This window comes from Lepidochelys kempii, chromosome 16 (genome assembly GCF_965140265.1).
Source record: "Lepidochelys kempii isolate rLepKem1 chromosome 16, rLepKem1.hap2, whole genome shotgun sequence".
NCBI classification, from domain to species: domain Eukaryota; kingdom Metazoa; phylum Chordata; order Testudines; family Cheloniidae; genus Lepidochelys; species Lepidochelys kempii.
This window is the reverse complement of record NC_133271.1, coordinates 6,765,560-6,790,879: the sequence shown is the minus strand read 5'-3', so window position 1 is coordinate 6,790,879 and position 25,320 is coordinate 6,765,560. Positions and strand designations below refer to the sequence as shown.

General features: G+C 49.0%; 1 protein-coding gene and 1 pseudogene across 16 annotated transcripts in view; one reads left to right on the top strand and one right to left on the bottom strand.

The window, feature by feature from the left end:
* RGS3 (regulator of G protein signaling 3) overlaps nucleotides 1–25,320 on the bottom strand; it is a 247,229-nt gene that overhangs the window by 102,267 nt on the left and 119,642 nt on the right. For all 16 annotated transcript variants that reach the window (XR_012155305.1, XM_073314841.1, XM_073314834.1 and 13 more), the window contains 2 exons: nucleotides 20,825–21,015; nucleotides 11,881–11,964 (listed from right to left, as the gene is read on the bottom strand). Coding sequence is in view for 15 of the 16 variants with exons in the window: in XM_073314841.1 (XP_073170942.1) it covers nucleotides 11,881–11,964; nucleotides 20,825–21,015 (275 nt within the window). In the remaining variant the exon portion in view is untranslated. The remainder of the gene's footprint in view (nucleotides 1–11,880; nucleotides 11,965–20,824; nucleotides 21,016–25,320) is intronic.
* LOC140899256 (inorganic pyrophosphatase-like) lies at nucleotides 13,032–18,228 on the top strand (annotated as a pseudogene).

Here is a 25,320-nt window from a genome sequence, read left to right as displayed (position 1 = left end):
TTTTGTGGCTGACTTAGAACAACGCTTCCTCAGCTCTCATCCCCTAACGCCCCCACTCTACTTGCGCTATATTGATGACATCTTCATCTTCTGGACCCATGGAAAAGAAGCCCTTGAGGAATTCCACCATGATTTCAACAATTTCCATCCCACCATCAACCTCAGCCTGGTCCAGTCCACACAAGAGATCCACTTCCTGGACACTGCAGTGCTAATAAACGATGGTCACATAAACACCACCCTATACCGGAAACCTACTGACCGCTATTCCTACCTACATGCCTCCAGCTTTCACCCTGACCACACCACACGACCCATCGTCTACAGACAAGCTCTGCGATACAACCGCATTTGCTCCAACCCCTCAGACAGAGACAAACACCTACAAGATCTCTATCAAGCATTCTTACAACTACAATACCCACCTGCGGAAGTGAAGAAACAGATTGATAGAGCCAGAAGAGTTCCCAGAAGTCACCTACTACAGGACAGGCCTAACAAAGAAAATAACAGAACGCCACTAGCCGTCACCTTCAGCCCCCAACTAAAACCCCTCCAACGCATTATTAAGGATCTATAACCTATCCTGAAGGATGACCCAACACTCTCACAAATCCTGGGAGACAGGCCAGTCCTTGCCTACAGACAGCCCCGCAACCTGAAGCAAATACTCACCAGCAACCACATACCACACAACAGAATCACTAAACCAGGAACCTATCCTTGCAACAAAGCCCGTTGCCAGCTGTGCCCACATATCTATTCAGGGGACACCATCACAGGGCCTAATAACATCAGCCACACTATCAGAGGCTCGTTCACCTGCACATCCACCAATGTAATATATGCCATCATGTACCAGCAATGCCCCTCTGCCATGTACATTGGTCAAACTGGACAGTCTCTACGTAAAAGAATAAATGGACACAAATCAGATGTCAAGAATTATAACATTCATAAACCAGTCGGAGAACACTTCAGTCTCTCTGGTCACGCGATTACAGACATGAACGTTGCAATTCTTCAACAAAAAAACTTCAAATCCAGACTCCAGCGAGAAACTGTTGAATTGGAATTCATTTGCAAATTGGATACAATTAACTTAGGCTTGAAGAGAGACTGGGAGTGGCTAAGTCATTATGCAAGGTAACCTATTTCCCCTTGTTTTTTCCTACCCCCCTTCCCCCCCAGACGTTCTTGTTAACCCCTGGATTTGTGCTGGATATGGCCCACCTTGATTATCATACACATTGTAAGGATAGTGGTCACTTTAGATAAGCTATTACCAGCAGGAGAGTGGGTTTGTGGGGGGGGGGGTGTGGGGGGGGGTGAGAAGATCTGGATTTGGTCTGGAAATGACCCAACTTGATTATCATTCACATTGTAAGGAGAGTGATCACTTTAGATAAGCTATTGCCAGCAGGAGAGTGGGGTGGGGGGAGGTATTTTTTCATGCTTTGTGTGTATAAAAGATCTTCTACACTTTCCACAGTATGTATCCGATGAAGTGAGCTGTAGCTCACGAAAGCTTATGCTCAAATAAATTGGTTAGTCTCTAAGGTGCCACAAGTACTCCTTTTCTTTTTGCGAATACAGACTAACACGGCTGTTACTCTGAAACCGCACTGAGTCACTGTTCACACATGCAGTGAGGTTCTGAGAGATGAGGTAGAGAAGAAGAGGCAGATTTCACTAGGCCGATGTTCTAATAGATTTCAGGTTCTAACAGAACTCCGTATGTTGTGTCAGTGTTTGACTCTGATACTGAAATCAGTGGCCTTGCTACAGTCCGTTTTCCTTCCTGCACGCAGGTTTGGTTTTGTGGAGTTCTCAGGAGTGCAGAGCTATGAACCTCGCTTTAGCTTACAAATAAAACTAGCCTTGTGTTTGCTTCTCTTACTGAACAGCCAGAGGCCCTCCCCTGCTCCCAACACACACACTCGCTAGTACCCACACTCACCCCCTCAGGGGTTGGCTTAATTATTAACTTCAAGACCAACACAGTACAAACCTCACCCTAAGCCTGCTTCTGAATTTGGCTTGTTCCTAGGGTCACTCCCTGCGGATCCCTCCATCCCTGGCCCTAGTTCACTCTGCCTTATAAGGAGACACTCCAGCACTGCTGTATCTTTCAATGGGGCTAACAGGAAACAACGGAGACCAGGAAAAGTCAGCAAAATCACTCTAGCTCCATGTGTGGGGTCATAGGACATAGGAATTTCCAGACTGGATCAGACTCATTATCCACCTGGTCCAGCCTCCTGTCTCTGGCAGTGTTAGTACCAGCTGCTTCAGAGGAAGATGTGAAAACCCAATAGTGGTCAGATGGGGGATAATGTGACCTTTGCATTAGGTCTCTAAGGGTACATCTACAATGGAATAAAAGACCCGTGGCATGGCTGTGGCTGACTTAGGTCAGCTAACTCAGGCTTGCTGAGCTCGAGCTGCAGGGCTAATAATTGCTGTATAGACATTCGGGCTCAGGCTGGACCCCGGGCTCTGGGGCCCACATCCTCAAGGGGTCCCAGAGCCTGAACATCTACACAGCAGTTTTACAGCCTCGCAACCCAAACCCCACAAGCCTGAGTCAACTGACCAAGGCCAGGGGCAGGTGTTTAATTGCAGTCTAAACGTATCCTAACAGTTAGAAAGTGGCTCACGCCCTGAAGCCTGAGGATTGATGTCCCTTCCAAAATGTTTATTGTCATTAATCATAACAACTCTGGATGTTCTTGTTATCCATAGAAATGTCCAACCTCTTTTTGAGTCTTGTTAAATTCTTGGCCTCAGCAAGTTCCTGTGGTAAGGAGTTCCACAGTCTAATAACGTGTTGTATGTAGAAGGGTTTCTGTTTATCAGTTTTTAATTTGTCACCCTTTAATTTCATTGAATGCCCCCTTCTTCATGTGTTATGAGACTGCGAAGAGAAGTTCCCAATCTCCCTTCTCTAGACCATTCGTTACTTTACATGCTTTTATCATGCTGACTTATTCAATCTCAATTTTTTCAATCTCTCGTCCTGGGAGTTTTTCCAGGCCCCTCGTCATTCTCATCATCCTTGGACCAAGAGTCTGTCACACTCCCCAAGAAAAATATTACTGTTATTTTGCAAACACACATCCCTTTAAGTCCAGTGAACACAAAAACAGAAAAGCACTTCCTTTAAAGTAGAGCTGCTCACAAACTGAACTTTCCATTCCATGGGAAACTCCAGCATTTGAAATACTTATTTTATTTTTGTTTCAAATTGGAATGAAAAGCTGCAATTTCAAAATTTCCCACGAAACAAAATTTCAAAAAAATTCCAATTCAAAACCATCAAAATATTTCATTTTGATAATGTTGATTCTCTTCCTTTCAACTATTTTATTAAAATATTAAATATAATATATTTTCTATGTAGTATTAAATATCACACAAAATATTATAAAATTAATATTTTAATGATATTAAAGTCTAACCAAAATGAATAGAAACAATAAACTCAACACAAAATGGTTTAACCGTATTGAAAATGACAGTATTTTGACAATATTGAAATGAAATGAGAAAGTCAACATGAAACATTTCATCTTTTCCTCTGGAAAATGCCCTCCCAGGTGGAGGAGGAGGAGGGCAGAGCACTGACTCTGAGCTCTGGTCAGGCAGAGGCCAGTAGAGACTTTGGACAGAGCTGTTTCAATGGGGTGCAGGGGGTGGAAGCTGGACTGGAGAAGGTCTGGGAAGCAACCAGAGGGGTACTCCAGACACAGGTTGGAGAAGGTGAATTCAAGGATCTGAAAGGGAAGGGGAGATGGAGCAGTAAATGGAGAGGCAAGGAGGTGAAGACAGAGACAAGAATATCATTTAGTTTAGAAGCCAAGCAGATTTGAACTGAAGATCAAAGAGGCACAAACACAAGAACATACAATGCCATTTCACAGTCACTTTTCCGAGCAGACCTATGCTTCAACTGGGAACACGGAAAAATTAAAATTCAATATGTAGAGAAAACAAGAGTAGAGACCAGTGCAGACTACACAGGAGGTGTTTATACCAGACAGGAGAGGAATCCAACACAGACTACAAAGGAGGCATTTATACCAAACAGAAGTGGAGTCCAGTGCAGGTTACACAGCAGGCGTTTATACCAAACAGGAGCGGAGTCCAGTGCAGGTTACCGTGGAGTCCAGTGCAGACTACACAGGAGGCATTTATACCAGGGTGCAAGTGTCCAGGTGGCTCCTGGTTTTCAGAAGGTGGTATTCTACTTTACACCAAAGGCCACACACATCACAGAGAAATGGTTTGTAAAATTCCCTCCATCTTCCTCGCAAACCCCATGGCAAAGTAAGGGCAGGGTGAACCCTCCAGGTGACTAGGAAAGTCTAGCCCCCTGGAAGAGGTTCCTCCTGCAGAGCTAGGAGAATGGCAAACACTTGGAGGAGGGAGCATTCCGGAAGTTAGGGGTTAGATAGTTACATGACATTGTACAAGGTACCTGCATTTGGGCTAGTTCTTTTCTTGAGCATGTAGAGAAATAAGCTGGCCCTGGAGCACAAGCAAAGCATTTCCCAATGATCCTCAGACCAGGGGTGCTATCCTTCTGTTCAGCGAGCCGAGGGCTGGCTGACCAGCAGCAGCCGCTGGGACTGACTCAGCAGTTTCATGCAGGATTCTAACGGTTAACAAGGTGGGTCAACAGAAGAGCTACCCAACTGCTCCAGTGAGGCCCCGGGCGAGGGGATGGAAGGAAAAGACACACATCTCTCCCGAATGGTACTGTCACTGCTGTGACCCGCAAAGCAGAGGTGCTCAAGCTAACAGTTTCCTGCGTGGTAACGGGGCACAGAGGCGCACAGAGTTTCCTGGGAAAGGTCAGACAAGACCATGATGATAATGCAGCCTGCATAACACAGGACGGAGAATTCCACCCGGGGCTTCCCGCATCATGCCCATATATGACGGCTGAGCTAGAGCAGAGCTCTTAGAAGAACACATCCAATCTTGAGGATGATCTAAACACAGTTTTTGTACCAACTGAGCTATATTGCTATACAAACTGATCTGAGTTTGTCTGGGAGGGTCATGGATAGGGGAAGGGTAAGAAGGGGGTCTGGGGTAGGGAGGGGAAGGTGGGGGGGCCAATGAGGCAGGATGGCAGTGTGGGGGAGGGGAGGGGAAGATGTGGGGGTCTCAATGAGGCGGGATGGCGGGGTGGGGGTGGGGAGGAAGGTGGGGAGTGTCACTGAGGTGGAATGGCAGGGTGGGGGTGGGGAAGGGAAGGGAAGGTGGGGGGCATCAATGAGGCGGGATGGCAGGATGGGGGTGGGTAGGGAAGGTGGAGATGTCAGTGAGGTGGGATGGCAGGGTGGGGATGGGAAGGTGGGGGGATGTCAGTGAGGCGGGATGGCAGGGTGGGGGTGGGGAGGGGAAGTTGTGGGGTGTCAGTGAGGCGGGATGGCAGGGTGGGGGTGGGGAGGGGAAGTTGTGGGGTGTCAGTGAGGCGGGATGGCAGGGTGGGGGTGGGGAGGGGAAGGTGGGGGTGTCAGTGAGGCAGGGTGGGGTTGGGGAGGGGAAGTTGTGAGGGGTCAAGGAGGCGGGATGGCAGGGTGGGGGTGGGGAGAGGAAGGTGGGGGTGTCAGTGAGGCGGGATGGCAGGGTGGGGGTGGGGAGAGGAAGGTGGGGGTGTCAGTGAGGCAGGGTGGGGTTGGGGAGGGGAAGTTGGGAGGGGTCAAGGAGGCGGGATGGCAGGGTGGGGGTGGGGAGGGGAAGGTGGGGGGTGTCAGTGAGGCAGGATGGGGATGGGGAGGGAAAGGTGGGGGGTGTCAGTGAGGCAGGATGGGGATGGGGAGGGGAAGGTGGGGGTGTCAGTGAGGTGGGATGGCAGGGTGGGGGTGGGGAGGGGAAGGTGGGGGCTGTCAGTGAGGCGGGATGGCAGGGTGGGTGTGGGGTAAGGAAAGTGCGGGGATGTCAAGGAGGCAACACGGCAGGGTCAGGGTGGGAGGGGAAGGTGTAGAGCGATTGAGTCTCTGGCCCAATCGGACTTATTAAGCAGGACGGAATTGCCATGAGTTGCAGTTACTGAGAAGCTTCCTTTTGAAACCTCTCCTGGAGTTCAGTAGGTCCGTCTGACCCTTTGTCCCAGCTGGGCCCAGCTACCCCACTCCCAGCTGGACCTGCCACCCCCAAGTGCTGGGATCTTGCAGCGCAAAGCGGCGACGAATGATCTGAAGAGAAATCCCTTCTTGTGTCTCCAAGACGGGGGACCGGGCCATGCTCTGCGCTCCAAGTGCAGGGTTTCCGGCTGCCCTGAATGGAATTCCTGATGGCTGGGAAGGCAGGAAAAAAAGAGGGGAATGGGTGGAGCCTGTTATAGCATCAATGGCTGCCTTCAAGGGCATTAGGGAATGAGCCAGACAAAGGCAAAGTACATCTAGGTTCCTCTGCAAAACAGGCTGCAGCATTCTGGATCCTCTGGCTGGAGGCTTGTTGGGGGGATTTCGGAAGACCATAAAAGCGGGAATTGCAATACAGTCTAGACAGGATGTGCGTAAGGCCTAAACAAGGATTGCACCAGAGGTAGGGCGAGAGAAAGGACAGATTCTGGCAGGGCTCCAGAGATGGAGACAAATTCCCTCCTACAGGAGATGGAGGACAAAGAGCTTCGGATTCCTGGCTTTGGAAGTGCCAAGTTATGGCCCAAGTGAAGGGGGTGATAATGGAGTCAGGGAGGAAAGGCAAAGCAGTTCATTTTTAAATCAAGATGCAGGAATTCAGTCTCTGCCAGCTGCCCCATAGCTTCCCGCTCCTGAATGATTCAGAGCCCAGGCAAAGTGAGGGATCAGAGAGCAATGCCCACACTGGTGACAGGCATCTGCCGCTCAGAACTGGTGTCCTAGGCTGAAACAGGTCAGGGTTAGAAGAGAAAGAGGGCAGAGGGAAACAGGCACACTGCAGAGAGGAGAGGGGATTATCTAGTAAATGACAGCGGACCAAAGAGTGAGATAGAGAAGGCCAAGGGCTGCCCTAAGATCAAGCCAGGCGGGAAGAGAGGTGTGATATTCTATACCTTGGGGGAGCGTCCTGGAACCCCCATATTCCCCATTTTCATATAATCATGATCTTACATCTAAAGCATGCCTTGTAAGGTATCAGGGGAAAGGTTATGATCTGCTGAAAGTCATTTCTCTATCCCTATATGTGTATCATTAATGCATATGAAGTTATGAGATTGTGTTGTATGGTTGTCACTAAAATATGCTGTAAGTTGGGGAATCAGCCAGATATTAGCTCCCCAGAGGCAACAACAAGGAAAGTAACCAACACCCAGGCAGGGTGTCAACCAAACCATCAACAGCCATTGTCCATTGTCCAGCAAAGGAGCTACAATGCAATGGGGATGGCTCAGTGGTTTGAGCATTGGCCTGCTAAACCCAGGGTTGTGAGTTCAATCCTTGAGGGGGCCATTTAGGGATCTGGGCCAAAAATTGGGGATTAGTCCTGCTTTGAGCAGGAGGTTGGACTAGATGACCTCCTGAGGTCCCTTCCAACCTTGAAAGTCTATGACCTGCATGAGGCCACACCAGGGGGATTGCTCAACCTTGCTGGGAGAGACTCAGCAATACCCCACAGACATGCCTGGACTTGTGTTTTCCAAGCGCATGGTCTGAGGGTATAAAACAGACACAGTGGCCACATGTGGGGCTTTTTATCCTGCCCCCACCTATGCTGGAAGCAACTAAGACACCCAGAAGACAAGACTCCAACAGAGGAGATTGGCCTGCAATATGAAGGACTGCAATATCCAGTGGGGTGAGAAAAACTGCTCCATCTAGTTGTTGCCCAGTCAAATAGGCTTGAGAGTTTAGACTGCGTGCTTATATTTTATTTCTTTTGGTAACTAACTCTGACTTTTTGTCTATCACTTAATATCACTTAAGATCTACCTTTTATAGTTAATAAATTTGTTTAATTGTTTATCTTTACCAGTGAGTTTGTATGAAGTGTGGGGAAACTCTGCTCAGGTCTGACAAAGGCTGGTGTATATCCACTTTCTATTGATGACGTGGTGAACCAATTAATAAATCTGCACTGCCCATCTTGAGCAGTGCAAGATGGTACATTGCTGGGGTACAGTGCTGGGAGCTGGAGGGATTTGACTCTGGTGCCTTTCTCTGGGTGATTCATGAGTGGCTCTGAGAGCATTCATGCAATATAGCTGGGTGTGGGGCTCCACAGGCAGTTGTGCTGAGTGATCACAGCACCTGGCAGGGTTTGCTGTTGGTCAATAGCAACGCATTGTGAGAGACAGCCCAAGCTGGTGAGAGTTTGGGGACACAGCGGTCCCACAGTCCCAGGCTACACCCTGGGGGGATCCCGTCACAAGAGGGACCCGTGACTCTATAGTATAGGGTAAGACTCTGCTCTTGTGCATGCCACCATAAATTGGACATGAAAGGTTTAAGACGACAAACAGATACTCTCAGTTCCACTGGAGAAGGGAGGTCTCCAGCTTTCTGAAGGGATGCGCTGCACTTGCTTCCAGCCCTGCTAGGTCCCAGCAGATCTAGATTAGTTCATGGAGGATAAGCCCATCAGTGGCTATTAGCCAGGATGGACAGGGATGGTGTTCCTAGCCTCTGTTTGCCAGAAGCTGGGAATGGATGACAGGGGATGGATCACTTGATGATTACCTGTCCTGTTCATTCCATCTGGGGCACCTGGCTCTGGCCACTATTGGAAGACAGGATATTTGGCTAGATGGACCTTTGGTCTGACCCAGTATGGCCATTCTTATGTTCTTATCAGATCTTAGAGCGGGGATGTTACTGAGCATGAGCAAGCCGTTCGATCGAATGCTAAGTGATGTAAAAATCTTACTAGTTATGATCCTCCTCTCTCAACAATGCAGCTAGCTAGGCTAAGAACTGCTTCTAGATGCTGCTGCACACTGTGCCAAACACGGCAGCTCAGTCTTCCAAGGCAGCTGCTGCCAACCTGTCCCCTCCCACCTCATTAGTCCTATCACTCCACCCTCCAGAGCCAGGCTCCACGGCCCTCAGCCACATACTCTTCTCTCTTCCCCCTGGCCAGGTTTAGCAGATGGCACGGCCCCAAGTGCAACATGATTCCCAACCATCTCTCCTGCACTCACACCCAGGGCACACTTCTTTCACGGAGATAACTCTGACTTGGAGATCCCACTCTCATCCCCTAGACATGATAGACCAACAGGACCCAATTGTTCTCTGGCGCCCTCACTCTGACAGAGCTTGGACATCTACAGCAGGGGCCCCAAAATGGCTAACAAGAGCCACTTGGCTATGGTGACAGAGACGCACATTTCTTCTAGCTAGAAAAGCCTCAGCGTGACCTTCTCCATGTTCCCATCTACTTCCACGTCCTGCCCCCCTCACCTTCGCCAGCCGGAAATGGCAGCTCAATGACACAGGGTTAGCTAACGTTTTGCTGCTCTTGTAGACCTTTGAAATGGAACCAGAGACAGGCAACTCCAATCAACCCAGAGTGGGCATCAGGGCTGTACTAAATCATTGCCCCACAGAGGGGTGGGGGGGAGGTAAATATTACGACAGTGCCTCCCCACCCATACAGGAGCTTCACTCCCACAGCCGAGTGCTCCACTGATGCTGCATATACCTGCACTTGCTTGGGGGGCTCTGTAGCCCTAGAGGAGCTGTGGCAGTGCAGGACATTTGAGGCACAGGCAGGGCAAGAGTCTAGCTGCAAATCAGTGATGAGTTTCCCAAGTTAATGACACAATTTTCCAGTGACTTTCATGGAAAGACCAATGAATCAGATCAGAAAGATGGAAGAATTATGTTTTGAACACCAGAGAGAGAGAAACAGGAGCAATTTAACCGAGCTGAACCACACAGATGCCTGTGTGCCATTGGCCAGGAGTGAGGCCATGGTTTTCTGAGACTCTGCAACCAGCCATCCAAAAACATGGAACACAAAAGGATCTGAATAGTAAAGGAAAAGGGCCCTCCGTGGCTGCATGGACATGCCACAGAATTTTGTGCAGCCAAACAGGTCACCGAGCATCCAAGTGACTATACATGTATCAGCCAAGCTGGAGGAAGTACCGATTTTTCCATTCATAGCAGTTCCAAAAAAATCAAAACATAATTTCAGTTTGGGCTGAACGGAAACCAAAACTTTTGGAGTTTCCTGTGAAACTAAGAAGCCGAAAACGTTTCATTTTGGGTCGAAAGAATTGATTTTTAATAAAAGCAAAGGGACTGAAGGGCTGGATTCACAAAACCCATCTCAAGAAGATGGCAGTGATGCTGGTGCCCCGTTTAGCCCAGTAGTGAAGACACTCACCTGGGATGTGGGAGACCCAGATTCTAATCCCTGCTAGCAGGAACTTGAACCCAGGTTTCCCCCCTGCCAGGTGAGCACCCCAACCCCAGGCTGCTGAGTATTTGTGTGGGGGGGAGGGGGGCTCTCATTCTTTCCTGTTGAGGCTGTCCCACTTTTTAGAAACGCGGGACTAGTTGCTGGTCAGACAGCATGAGAACAACTCTGACTTGGCGGGCAGGGAGCTCCGTTTGGGGGGTACCTGGGTCCAGTCCCTACTCCAAGGAGTATTTATACAAACAGAACAGCTTTAACAGGACAGACCCACCCCCAGAGACGCTCCTAGCCAGTGGTTAGGGTACTCGCCCGGCGGAAAGGGGAGACCTGGATTCACGTCCCTTCTCCAGAGCAGGAACTTGAAGATGGGTCTCCATACACCAGGTGAGTGCTCTAACCACTAGGCTGAAGGTTAGGGGGTGTGGGAGTGCCCAGGTACCTCTTCCTCTGGGGAGGCTGGTATAGAAATCTAGCCCAAAAAATTGAAGGGAGATGTTTTGTTAATGTCAAAAGAGTTCATTTCAGCATTTCCCATTTAAAATTATTGTTTTATCATTTTAATTATAATTATAATGTTCATTTCAACCAAAAAATTTCCCCAAAATTGACACAAATTTGAAAAATGTTTCAGTCGACCCAAATCTACATTTTTTGCCAACCAAAGATTTTGACGGAAACCTTTCTACCACCTCTACTCATTACGGTAACTGGGCAGGAAAAGAAGGGTGCTCCACATGACGGTGTTTCAAGCAAAATCATCTAAGATAAATTACACTTAGCCCCATGCTTTCACGTCAGGCATAGACAGGTTAATAGAGCCCAACGAAACTTAGACAAACCTCTTCTTCAGCTTCAAATACTTGGGGTTTGCAACCCCTACATTTTGGATCCAAATGAAGCCGAAGCAAAACTCAGCTAAAATCACCTGATTCCCCTGGTTTGGCTGTTGAGCCTTCTGATGTACACAGCCTGGCTCAAGCATGTAACCACCCTGGTCTGTTTGTCAGGGTTTTTCACACCCCTCCTGATAACGCCACAGGCACAAAACACAGCAAGTGAGGAGGGGCCAGGAGTTAGGAGAGGGCATATTTCCCCTTTCAGGACCTACACTTACCAAAAACCAAACCATGGTGAAATCGAGGTATGGTTTCTCTTGAAACCTGTTTTGGTTTCTCCTGTTTTGGGAGCTTCCACAGTGCACAAAGGTTCCCAACCCTACCCCCAGGATTAGGTCCTGCGCCAACAGTTAAGCAGAAACAAAAACCTCATGACTTTTAGGCAAATGACTGGCATGTGTTTGCCATGTGTCTGGTGCCATCAAAATGGATGCGAAGAAGAGAAGACTTCCAGCAATTGCTGTGGCAGTTAGTCTATCCCAAGATGAACTGGCTCCATCTGTTTTTGAATTCCACTGCAATGAAGGCATTTTAAAAGTCAAACATTGACCTTTTCAATCTAACACATTAGATGCGTAGGAATGAGCACAATAACCATGTTAGGAGTGACTGAAATTCTCACCTTTACAGTCCTGCTTCTGCCTTCATGAAGCAGCAGCTCCTCTGACAAAAGGAGAGTCCGGACTGGGTTGCAAAGGTCTAGAGGCTAAACATTTGAAAAAAAAGAAAAAAAATCCAGAACGTCAACTCGAAATGAGAAAGTTTCCCATGAAACCTGTGTTAACTCTCCACCCCCCAGAAGCTCTTTGCCTTTAGTTTAAGTTGTAAACCACTGAAAGTGAAGCAGACATGAGCTGCCCTGTTACAGCACATCTCTCAAGGATGGAAACTCTGCAGTCCAGCCAAGTGATAAAAGGGAGGGAAAAAACCCTCACATTTAACACCTATGTCATGTGAAGCTATAAAAAGATTATCAGCAGCTTCTGCTTCTCTGTACATTATTTTTTCTGCAAAGTGTGGGCTTGCCTGTGGCGGCTCCGAGAGCAGGAAGCACAACCACAGCAGTAGCCCACCCCAGTCTCATCTAGCTTCAACATGAATACGGGGAGCTACATATTTTTAATTGATTAACTTCATTAGCAAGATTAAGCGACTCTGGGCAGGGTGCCTTCTCTCCTTCTGTGCTGCAGTGGACTTTGGGCTACATAGCCAACTCTGTAGGGGCAACTTGCTTTGACAACGGAGAAGCCAAGAACTCAAAAAAAAAAATCCATTGCTCTGATTGCTGCACAATGCTGACAAAACCAGCTTCTGAGACAATACAGTGCAGAAGAGCATTCAGAGTGGTGTAACTGCTGCCTTGAACGGGACTTTGCTCTGCAAAGCCTACAAAGCCTACAAGATAAAATACTGCAAAGCATAGAGGCAAAGTCTGAACTCACTGAAAGACACTGTCATTAAAATCCGTTTTAAAAGTGTGGGAACATTTCAGAGTGAAACCAAGAGTCACTAACTTGGAAAGACAATAAAACAGTAACAAAGCCCCAGCTGTGTTCTTACTTAAAGACAAATCATGAATGCACCCATTGTTTGGGCATGGTGAGTTCAGATAACGCATGCAATACACGTGAGTAGTTGTGCTGTGGAAGGCAGTGATAGGGAAGGGAACTTGTTTTGAAAACTAGATTATGCAACTGGTTGGGCTCATCCCAGAAGCTGCACACTGAGTCAGCATGGTGTGTACGAGAGCTATGCCAGAAGCTGTATGCACCTATGTTCAATCCATATAAGCAGGCAGGGCTGAGGAACAAGTGTGTCTCAGACAAAGGAATGCTGGTTTACCTGCCTGCCAAGATCTCCCTAAGGGGCTGGTGCGGTGTGTGTCAATTTGTCTCCTTCGCTGCTGGTGGCACCACGGTCAGCTACAGCGTGAAGGAGAGCGCTACCCCCAACAGCCTGGATACCAGCTCTTCTTCAAAAATGATAAAGGACACTACATTTCACCATTCCATGATATTTCAGTATATCCAGTTGCTGGCAACGTGTTCAACATGGTTGTGGAACTACCTTGATGGACAAATGCAAAGATGGAAATTGCAACAAAGGATCCTCTAAACCCAATTAAACAAGATGTAAAGAAAAGACAGCTGCGTTATGTTGCTAATGTATTTCCCCACAAGGGCTATATCTGGAATTATGGTGCTATCCCACAGACATGGGAGCATCCAGGACATAAAGATGAAAATACTGGCTATTATGGAGATAACGATCCAATTGATGTGTGTGAAATTGGAAGCAATTGGAAGCAAGAGGAGAAGTAATTAAAGTGAAATTTAATTACTGGGCACAATTACTGGGCACAATGGCACTGATTGATGAGGGGGAGACAGACCGGAAAGTAATAGCAATCAATATTGAAGACGCTGAAGCAGCCAACTATAACAATATTGATGATGTCTGAAAGATGAAACCTGGATACCTAGAAGCTACAGTGGACTGATTTAGAAGGTACAAGGTACCTGATGGGAAGCCAGAAAACCAGTTTGCATTTAATGGAGAATTTAAAGACAAGGACTTTGCTATTAACATCATCAAAAGCACTCATGAACACTGGACAGCTCTAGTATCTAAAAAAACAGATGGAGGAGCAATCAATTGCGCAAATACAACTGTGTCAGACAGTGCCTTTTGTATTAGGGTACGCCTACAGCACGAAATTATTTTGAAATTATTCTATTTGAATTTTCGGAAGCGATTTTATACATTCGGTCTTCTGTGTCCCCACTAAAGCGTGTGAATTCGGCGAAGTGCGTCCACAGTACCAAGGCTAGCATCAAACGTCAGAGCAGTGAACTGTGGGTAGCTATCCCGCAGTCCCCGCTGCCCATTGGAATTCTGGGTTAATTGGAATTCTGGGTTATCCCAGTGCATGATGGGGCAAAAAAATTCTCGTGGGTGTTTCTGGGTGTGTGTCGTCAGTTGCACCTCCCTTTGTGAAAGCTACGGCAGACAATTGTTTCGTGCCTTTTTGGAGTGCAGATGCCATACTGCTTTCAGCAGACGGTGGACCGCTGCTCTCCTGCTACTATGAATCCACCTCTCATTTCCTCTCATCTTCCAATGTAATCTCTACTATCTACTCTTTCTCTTCCTCTTCAAATGCTTCCGCTGCCAACTCTGCTCAGCCATCGTGAACCAAGCAGCACAGCTTCCGCCACCAACTCTGCTCTCCCGCTATTGCCACACTTCCAAACTTCTCCATGTTGTCTGTCCTGGGCTCCCGCCTCCATGAAAGCTACAGAAGACAACCATTTCCCACCTTTTTTAGGCTATCGTGAACTGAACAGCACCTCTTCCGCTGCCACTCTGCTCTCCTACGTTTTGCGCCCTTTTTCCAGGATTACCCGTGCAGGCACCATAGCCATGGAGCCCGCTCAGATCTCCGCTGCAGTTTTGACCATTGTAAAAACCTCGTGCATTATCCAGCAGCATGTGCAGTACCTACAAAACTGGGTGAGGAAGCAACAACAGCACAATTACAATAGTGATGAGGACTTGGACACAGACGTTCCTAGAAGCACGGCATGTGGCGATTGGGAGATCTTGGTGGTGTTGGGCCAGGTTCATGACGTGGAATGCCGATTCTGGGCCCAGGAAACAAGCACAGACTGGTGGGACTGCATAGTGTTGCAGGTAAAGGATGATTCCCAGTGGCTGAGAAACTTTCATATGCATAGGGCCACTTTCATGGAACTTTGTGACTCGCTTTCCCCTGCCCTGAAGCGCAAAGACACCAAAATGAGAGCAGCCCTCACAGTTGAGAAGCAAGTGGCCATAGCCCTGTGGAAGCTTGCAATGCCCGACAGCTACCGGTCAGTTGGGAATCAGTTTGGAGTGGGCAAATCTACTGTAGGGGCTGCTGTGCTGCCAGTAGCCAATGCAATCATTGACCAGCTGCTATCAAGGGTAGTGACTTTGGGAAAAGTGCAAGTCATAGTGGATGGCTTTAATGCATTGGGGTTCCCTAACTGCGGCGGGGCGACAGACGGAACGCATATCCCTATCTTGGCCCCGGAACACTGGGACGGCCAGTACATAAACCGCAAGGAGTACTTTTCCATGGTGCTGCAAGCACTGGTGGATCACAAGGGACGTTTCACCGACATCACCGTGGGATGGCCGGGAAAGGGGCATGACGCTCGCATCTTCAGGAACTCTGGTCTGTTTGAACAGCTGCAGGAAGGAACTTACTTCCCAGACCAGAAAATTACTATTGGGGATGTTGAAATGCCGACAGTTATCCTCAGGGGCCCAGCCTACCCCTTAATGCCATGGCTCATGAAGCCATACACAGGCACCCTGGACAGTAGTAAGGAGCGGTTCAACTATAGGCTGAGAAAGTGCAGAATGGTGGTAGAATGTGCGTTTGAATGTTTGAAAGCGCGCTGGCGCAGTTTACTGACTCGGTTAGATCTCAGCACAACCAACATTCCAATTGTAATTGCTGCTTGTTGTGTGCTCCACAATATCTGTGAGAATAAGGGGGAAACATTTATGGCGGAGTGGGAGGTTGAGGCAACTCGTCTAGCAGCCAGTTTCACACAGCCAGAGAACAGGGCGATTAGAAGAGAGCAGCAGGGCGTGCTGCCCATCAGAGAAGCTTTAAAAGCCAGTTTCATGACTGGCCAGGGTACGGTGTGCCAGTTGTGTTTGTTTCTCTTAAAGTTACCCGCTGCCTATATATATGAAAGGAAATAAAGTCACAATTGTTTAAAAACTGTTCTTTATTATTTGTTGCACAAAACACTGAGAGAAATCAGAAGCTAGACGGGGGAGGGAGGGGCATTGGTTTAGGAGGGTGGAGGAGGAGGGAAGGCCAAGTCCAGAAACCAAATCAAAATTTAGGATATGCCAGCTTTCTGTTGCGTGTGCAATCCTCTGGGGTTGACTACGTAGCCTCCCCCGCCCCCTGTGTTCTTGGGCATCTGGGTGAGGAGGCTATAAAACTTGGGGATGAGGGAGGGTGGTTATACAGGGGCTGCAGTGGCAGCCTGTGGTCTTGCTGCCTTTCCCACATTAGATCCACCATACAGCGGAGCATGTCAGTTTGCTCCCCCATGAGCATGACCATAGCATCCTGCCTGCTCTCATCGCACACGTCCCTCGTCTCTTCGTATTCAAGTAACGCTTTATGCGACTCCGCAATTGTTTGCCTCCAGGCATTCAGCTGGGCCCTATCAGTGTGGGAGGACTGCATGAGCTCGGCAAACATGTTATCCCAAGTTCATTTTTTCCGCCTTCTAATCTGGACCAGCCTCTGGGACGGAGTAGATAGGGGCTGCGTTGAAACATTTGCACCTGCTGTGGGAGAAGAAAAAAGGAGGGTAGTATTTTAAAAGATACATTTTAGAGAACAAAGGGGACACTCTTTCTCAATGAAACAGGCAATTCATAGTACACAGCACATGTTCTTTCTGTACAAGGTCGAAGTGCCTGCCACTTTGGTGTGAGTAAGCCATCGCATGCGGCCAGGCAACAGAATTCAGCTTGCAGGCAGCCATGGTAAGCCCTAGGGGCATGCGGCGTTCTGCTTCTTCCACATTCATTTCAATGCTTTCAACCAGCCGGGCCCCCTTTCCCATAGCAAGCAATGCTTGGTGGGTTTGCCATATAAAAGGAGGGCCTGTGGGCTCTCTGGGATGATCGCTTCACACAACACCCACCCCCCAAAACACATACACCACATAGCTCCGATGAGGCTCTGAGCAGGGATGAGCTCTTTAAACTAAACGCAAACAGCCCAGGACGGCTGGGTTTCCCCACCACCCTGCACCCCCCACTGCATGGCTCCGATCAAGCTCTCACTCACCAGAAATGCCTTCTCCAGGGTCATGGTCCAAGAGCATGCCTTGGGAGTGGGGGAGGCTATTGGCTCCAGCGTTAAGACTAGTTCCCGGCTAGGGGGGAAAACGGATTCCCCACTTGCTGCCTGTGCACTGTCCTCCTCCTCCTCTTTGTCCTCCAAAAACTCATCTTCCTCGCTTCGTGCTACTCCCCCCTTGCAGGTGTCCACGGACAGTGGTGGGGTACTGGTGGCGTCACCCCCCATAATTGCATGCAGCTCACGGTAGAAGCAGCATGTATGGGGCTGTGACCCAGAGCACCCGTTCGCCTCCCTGGCTTTTTGGTATGTTTGCCTAAGCTCCTTGATTTTTGTACGACACTGCTCTGTGTCCCTGGAGTAGCCTCTTTCTGTCATGGCCCTGGAGACTTTAGCATACGTATTTGTGATTCTTTTTTTGGAACGTAGTTCTGCCATAACAGATTCGTCTCCCCAGCATGCGATGAGATCCAGTACCTCCCGTTCAGACCATGCTGGAGCTTGTCAGAGAATCCGGGACTGCGTGGTCTCTTGTGATGGTGGACGCTGCATGGTCGCCTGTGATGGTGGACTGTGCTGACGGTTACCTGTGCTGATGGTGACCAAACAGGAAATTCAAAAGTTCCCAGGGCTTTTACTGCCTACCTGGCTAGTGCATCGGAGTTGAGAGTGTTGTCCAGAGCGGTCATAAGGGAGCATTCTGGGATAGCTCCCGGAGGCCAATAACGTCGAACTGCATCCACAGTACCTGTAACCCGGAACTGCGATCTCGATTTTAGCGCTACTCCACTTGCCGAGGTGGAGTACAGAAATCAGATTAAACAGCCCTTTAAATTGAAAAAACTGGTTTGGTCGTGTGGACGGAATCAGTTTTATTTCGAAGTAACTTTGCTAATTCCAAAATAACTGCGTACTGTAGACCAGGCCTTAGTCAAGAATCTGCTAAAGCTACTTTGGAAGCAGTACCACCCTGTGGAACTCCCAATACAATACCACCTGAAGTGGACAAGTGGTTCTATTACCAGAAAAACTAAGACCTAAAGGTGCATGTTGAAATGCCTACCTTTCTCCGACCAGAAAGCCCTAAGTGGGGGGAAAAAAATGAGAAATACTAGCTTACAGTTCCAGAGGAAAAAATAGTCTTGTCTTATAGATAACTTATTATAACAGAATTGCATATCTACCAATAATGTGGCATGTTCAAGATGTACCAAAGACATGTGGAGAACTAAAAACAATCATTTTGTAAAAGAGCAGCTTCATGTGCCTTAATATGTATCTTTGTACATCACAACAGTAGTTGTTCAACTCAACTGTGTATAGAATGCTTGATGGGTGTTCACTGTATTTTAGTAAGAAATAAAATTATTTTGCTGAAAAAAAAAAGAAAAGATCTCTGGTGTAACTCAAGCACTGCAAAAACCCAGACACAATGGCAGCTGCAGGTGACGCAAGGCAACAAGAAAAGCCAGGTTAAACTGAACACAGCGGGGCACCAGCCCTCTGGAGAACAAAGGTATGGGAGATTTAGGGGACTATAAGTAGGGAAAAGGCATGTTGTTATCAGGGAGGGAACAAAGAGGTTAGGCTATTTGTAGCCACAGTGAATACAGTGGATCCCAGCCATGTGGCATGGCGACGCTGAGAGGGGATTTGAGGTGTGAAACTGCCTTGGACAAGGATGGTCCCCTGTTAAGTTTTAGCCACTAGAATGCAGGTTCTATTTTTGTTTTATTTGTAACTATTTCTGTTATCTCATCTTAGGATCACTCAATCTCTGTTCCTTTTTAGTATATTTACTCCTGGTTTTACTCCATGCAGTATATTGAAGTGTGACTCCTCAGCTGATCCAACAGGCTGGTGTGCATGCTGCTCTTCGCAGACAGCAGACATGGTAACTGCTGGGAGTGCCCTGTGACCAGGGGCTGGAACTGCGGGGGTCACTTTTTAAGGAGCTTTGGGGACTGGAGTGCACCTGAGGTTAACCTGCAAGGCAAAGTGAAGGCTGACAGAGCTTTTAAGGCGTTTGTTCAGAGACTAACAGACTGGAGTGTCAGGTGGATGATGCACAGTTTAGCTCCACCAAGTCCCTCTTCCTCTGCGGCAAGGGGTAACAAGATGACTCACAGTCCTGAACTTCCTGAGAGGGCATCACAACAGGATTCCCTTAGGTTTTCTGGGACCAAATCCAGGACTATTCAGTTATGAAAAGCTGTGCAGTACCACCTGGGCATAAGCAGGAGGTAGAAGCCTTAAAACCAGCTCTGATAATCAAATTCAGAGCTAAACCGCAAGATCAAAGTTTGTGGAATTGGGAAGTTACCTCTTCACCCTACCATACATCTACATCCTGATGCCTGTCTTGATGTGCTTTGATTTTAGGGCTGCCAAGTGACAAGACTATATGAAATTCCTGGTTACATTCCCAGCTGCAAAAGTGTACCTTGCAGCCACGAGCAGAAGCCAGGTCATTCAGTACCTTCCGTAATGAGAACTTGGTGGTCGAAACCCCGGCTTGACTGGTCAGGATTCCCCCAAATGGCTCAAGCAGCCAAGCACCAAAGGTGGAAAGCTGCCCTTTTACAATGTAAACCACAGAAGCTAGAGAAGGGGAAGTCCAATGCAACAGCAAGTCCATCCCCTTACAAGGGCAGGACATAGTTCCCTAGAGAGGCACTGCATCTGATACTACACTGAATGCTAGACAATGCTAGGAGGGGAAAGCTGAAAAAGATGAGGGATCCAGTTCTTTGGTACACATTGCATGAAGGGTTTCTTTCCCTTCTCTGACAGTCATCACTCTATAGTCTATAGTCATCACTCACACTCTGGCACTGAACTCTGTGCTTCCTGCCAAGAGGCTGTGCTTGGCCATGCCATCCCTGAGTGCAGCACAGCACTTGGACAAGGGTTCTTTTCCCACAGCCAACAGCTCAGTTCCCTGAGCAAGAACTTTTGATGAAAGTTGATTCTAGCGGTAAATGGTGGCTTACGAGTGGGTCTTTGAGGCACAGAGGTGAATGGAGATGTTAAAGGAAAAGTATTTTCCACAGTGGGATACAGATGTGAGGCACGTTCCCTGGTGCAAAGGGCAGGAAGCACTGCAATATGTTAGAGTAACTGAAGTTACCATGTACAGGAGAGAGTCTGTGATACATGGGCTGCCTTTGGGACACACCAGGCTGGGTAACCAGGGAGAAATCCGATTTTTTAATTTAGCTATTTAAATTACGTTTTTCATTTTTAAAAATAAGCCTGCTTAAAATGAAATCTGAATTTAATACAAAATATGTTAAGGGCTGAACTTCTTATAACTTAGTTGTGAATGTGAAATGGGGTTTGATAAGAGAAGTTTACGTATCCAAAACATTTAAGGTTGTTTTGTTTAATCAAAATAAATGTTATGTACAGTTTTGTGAGTTTAATTAAATCCTTGTTACCATCCTAATGCAGTTTGCCACAATTCATGAGCCAAAAGTTAATTGTCTCATAAATAAGCAATACATCATTCCCCATTTCTAACATACTAAATGTACAATTAATAAGAATCTGACAATGTTAAGCTATATAATCGATGATTTAAATCCAGGCTTTGCACTTGGTGATTTAAATCTCCCTGATTTCAGTCAATCCCCCCCAGCCCATACAGCCTGGTTTCCAGATGTGCCAGGAAGGGCCAGCTTACCTGCACAAAGACAGGGAACACAAGCACTTTGGGGGCCAGTGTCACATAGGTGCCATAGCTGGAGTGCGGGATATGAGGCCTCACAATGGTGCAGTTCTGGTAGTTCCCATAGCTCTTCATAGTTTGCACTGTCTTCATCAGCCTGGATTTCCGCCCAGATCCCGTATGGGATTTGCATTTCCCTGCATTTCCTGGGACCGTGAGAAACCAAAAGAAAGCAAAGGAGAGAGAGCGAGAACTGAATTTCCACGGGTCTAGTCCACTCTGTCATTATAATTCCTGACATCGCTGATAATGCAAAGGGGAGTAACTCGAACTGAGAACTGCAGGGAATCGGTCTCTTTGCTATCATAACCACTCAGCATTATAGTGCGTGGAGCTGCAATACTAGCTGAGTGAGCGATGCTTTGTGTCTAATCAAAGATTAACCAAAACATGGGGCCAAATCCTCACCTGGCATAAACATTTAAACTAGCTGAGGATCTGGCTCTATGGATTTACACACACACACACAGAGCACAGTTTGATACAAGGATTTTATCAGCACTGATGTGAAATGGTCGCATTACTCATGAACAGCAAAATCCCAACTAAATGCCAATAAAAGCCAGTCAGTAGCCCAGCATGCATCTTGTATTTTGTACACACCGTATGTTGTCAAAAATATTTTGCAAATGTTTTCAAGTTTTAAAGAACGTAATTGGCATTATTTGTTGTATGTGTCCAATGGAGCAGGGCTCAAACTTATAAAAACTAACAAATGCAAAACAGCTCTAAACCCAGAGGTGAAAGTAAGCTGGTACGCCCCGCCCTGGTACGGCATACGGGCAAGCCGTAGAGGCCAGTTATATGGGCTCGTGGCTCCAGCAATATTGAGGGCCCGGGGACCTGGCTCCACCAATGTTCGGGGCCGGGTCTCCCCCCTGGTCCCACCTGCTGCCCCCCCACGCCTCCCTCGAGTGTCCCCTGGCCCCCCCTTGCTGCCCCCGTACGCCTCCCTGGGTCCCAGAGCAGAGCGTCCCTGTCTCTCCCCTGCAGCTCCATGCTGCCTCCCTGCATCAACTGCCGCCGCAGAGTCCTAGGGCCCCCCATCACCCACTGCCAGGGCAGGCTGCCCTTCCCCCTCAGACCCTTTCATTTTCCGACGGGACCCTCCACCAGTACAGCCACCCCTCATACCCGCAGTCACCGCTCCTGCCCCACGCTGGGCAGGGGCAGCCCCATCCCCCACCCCCAATGAGGCTATAGTGAGAGGCAGCAGCAGGGGACAAGGTGCACATGTGATGGCAGCCCCCGCCCCCACTGCACCCACCACAGAGGAGGCAAGGGAGAATGACAGTGCTGGGGGTGAGTGTGCTGCTGGGGGGGAGAAGGGGGCCCCTACCCCAGAGCTCGCTGCTGTCGGCGGGGAGAGGGCTGGGGGGAGTCCTCCTCTCTGGCTCCAGTCCCAGGGCATCCTGCCTGCACCCCAAACTCATCCCCAGCCCTGCCCCAGCCCAGAGCCCACACACCAGCCAGAGCCCTCACCCCCCCCCCAGCACCCCAACCCTCTGCCCTAGCCCTGAGCCTCTCCAACACCTCAAACCCCTCATCTCCAGCCCCAGCCAGAGCCCTCATCCCCCCTGCACCTTAACCCTCTGCCTCACCCCTGAGCCCCCTACCACACCCCAAACCCCTCATCCCCAGCCACACCCCAAACCCATCCCTAGCCTCACCCCGCAGCTCTCACCCCGGCACCCCCTCCCATCCCCAAACTCCCTCCCAGAGCCTGCACCCTACACTCCTCCTGCACCCCAGACCTCCTCCCCCACCCAAACTCCCTCCCAGAGCCTTGGGCAGGTGGGAGGTGGAGTTTGAGGGAGGCAGAGTTTGGGCAGGGGCAGGTTCTGGGCAGCACCAAAATTTTTACAAACCTGCCACCGCTGCCAGCAAGAGCTGGTGCACCATACCGGGGCGGACTGGCTTCCCCTGTTGGCAATTTAAAGGGCCTGGGGCTCCCAGCAGCGGCTGGAGCAGCGGCTGGAACCCTGGGCCCTTAAAATTGCCACCGGAGCCCCGCTGCCAGAGCCCTGGGGTAGCGGCAGCAGGGCTCGGGTGGCGATTTAAAGGGCCCAGGGCTCCTGCCGCTGCTACCGCTCCGGGCCCCTTAAATCGCTTCTGTAGCCTCGATGCCACTACCCCAGGGCTCCAGGGACGACTTCAAGGGCCTGAGGCGGCAGAGGCAGCGGGAGCCCTGGGTCCTTTAAATGGCCCCCGGGGTCCTGGTGGTGGGGCTCCGGCAGCTATTTAAAGGGTTCAGGGCTCCCGTTGCCTCTGCCGCTCCGGGCCCTTTAAATAGCCGCTTGAGCCCTGCCACCGCTAGCCCAGGGCTCCAGCAGCAGGGTTTCGGGGATGATTTAAAGGGCCTGAGGCTCCACTGCGGCAGTGGCAGCTAGAGCCACGGGCCCTTTAAATCATCCCCGAGCCCTAAGCCTCCCAGCCACCTCTGCAGCTGGGAGTTCAGGGGGTGATTTAAAGGGCCCGGGGCTCCCAGCTGCTGCTACCACAGTCCTAGCCCCGGGCCTTTAAATCCTGATTTAAGGGTCCTGCCTCTTCCGGTAGAGGCCCCACCCCCTCCTCAGGACCCCAGAGTACCAGCAAGTCCCTTAAGTTACTTTCACCCCTGTCTAAATCTGAGCATAAATAGCTATTCTAGACCCACAACTGTCCCACACCTTGGGACCTTATTCCCATTGCTAAGCATGGACACTCCTCTTCTCAATGGGATAAAGAGTCATAGGGTTTAAGGCCAGAAGGGACCATTAGATCATGTAGTCTGATCTCCTGTATATCCCAGGCCACCAACACCACTCAGCACCTGCACACTCAACCCAACAACCGAATTGAGACCAAAGTATCACAGCCTGCAGGAGACTAGACTTCTGGCCAGGAAATGATTAAGTGAGAGATACCCAGATAATCCTGGCAAGTGACCCACATCCACATGCTGCAGAGGAAGCCAATCACCCCCCACCCAGACACTGCCAACTCGACATATGGTGATCAGTGAGACAAGGAGCATGTGGAAGAAGAACCAGCCAGCCACACCCCTCAGAGAGAGAATCCTCAGTGCCACCACAGAGCACCAGCTCACCCGGTCCAATGTCCCATCTCTGGCGGGGCCAGCCCTGATGCTTCAGAGGAAGAAGGTAAGAAAAAAAACCCAGGCCTAGCCCTGCTGGACTTTAAAGCTGTGAAACTGTTTCATACAGAAATCCTGTCCCTGGTCCAGAACTGAATCTTGCTCAATCCTAAGGTATTTGGGGCCAAGGAAACGGATTTCACATTATAGGGAGAAGAAGTAAACATTCTCAGGTGGTAACTTTTTAAACTGCAGCTCTGAGAAGCTGCTCAGGGTTGGAGATGCCAGAATAAATGTCAGAAAGATGGATTTGTAAATATATTCATAAGTATATGAATGACCCCAGGCCTCTTCAAAGCGATCCCGTGGCTATTACAGCTGCTCAGACTGGTGACTGTATATTGCGGTGACGACCTTGTGAATCAGAGTAGCAGCACCCAGCCCATGCAGTTTCAGTTTTTAAGCGTTGTATTTCACCTTCACGTTCAGGAAATCTGACCAACCTCATTAGTTTTCTATTCTGGCCCTTTTCACTGGAGAAATCCATTATCCTCATCCAGAAAACAGGATTACACCAAAGCTTTCTTTGCAGCCGCCTGCTTCCATGACCCAGTACAGTGATTGCTTTTCTCTGCATATGGACTTCACAGTCTGGCAGCTCTCCGAAGTGCTGTTTCAAGCCTGCAGTACTACAGTCCCAGGTTTCCGGGTCAGAGACAGCACATGGCCTGTCATGCCCTTGCCCTCACTCTGGGAACTATTTTTAAACATCAGATGATCAACGTGCATTTGTTCCATGCTGGTCTCTTGTCAGGACAGTCCCTCCCCTGTTCTTTTGTAAGCATACAGGCATTTCCAGCATGCTCAGACATGCGGACAGGTACAGGAGTTGGTGGTGCCCTGCGTGTGCTGTGAGATGGTTCGGGGGCTGCTTTGCTTAGATATCAACCCACTCTTTCCTCACTAATGGCATAATTTAGACAGATCAGAACCTTGCAGATTTCTGGGAGCATTTGCCCACACCCACAATCGGAGGCCTGGGTGCAGAGAAGCAAGAGACCTGCACTATACAGCTGAGGGGGATTAATGCAATCTAGAAGCCTATCTGTGTCATCCCTCCCTCTGCATGAGTAGGTGTAACCCCTTTAACTTTTCCTTCTGATACTCGTTTTACAGCTCTTCCATCTGGTTACCTCAGGAATGCCCAAGGGGCACAGGACAGTGGCAGGGAGGGGAGCGGATCATTCTCAATTAGCCAGAGACAGGAGCATACCGGAGCCCACAATCCAAACTCACCCAAACTATCTCAAAAAGAAAAGGAGTACTTGTGGCACCTTAGAGACTAACCAATTTATTTGAGCATGAGCTTTCGTGA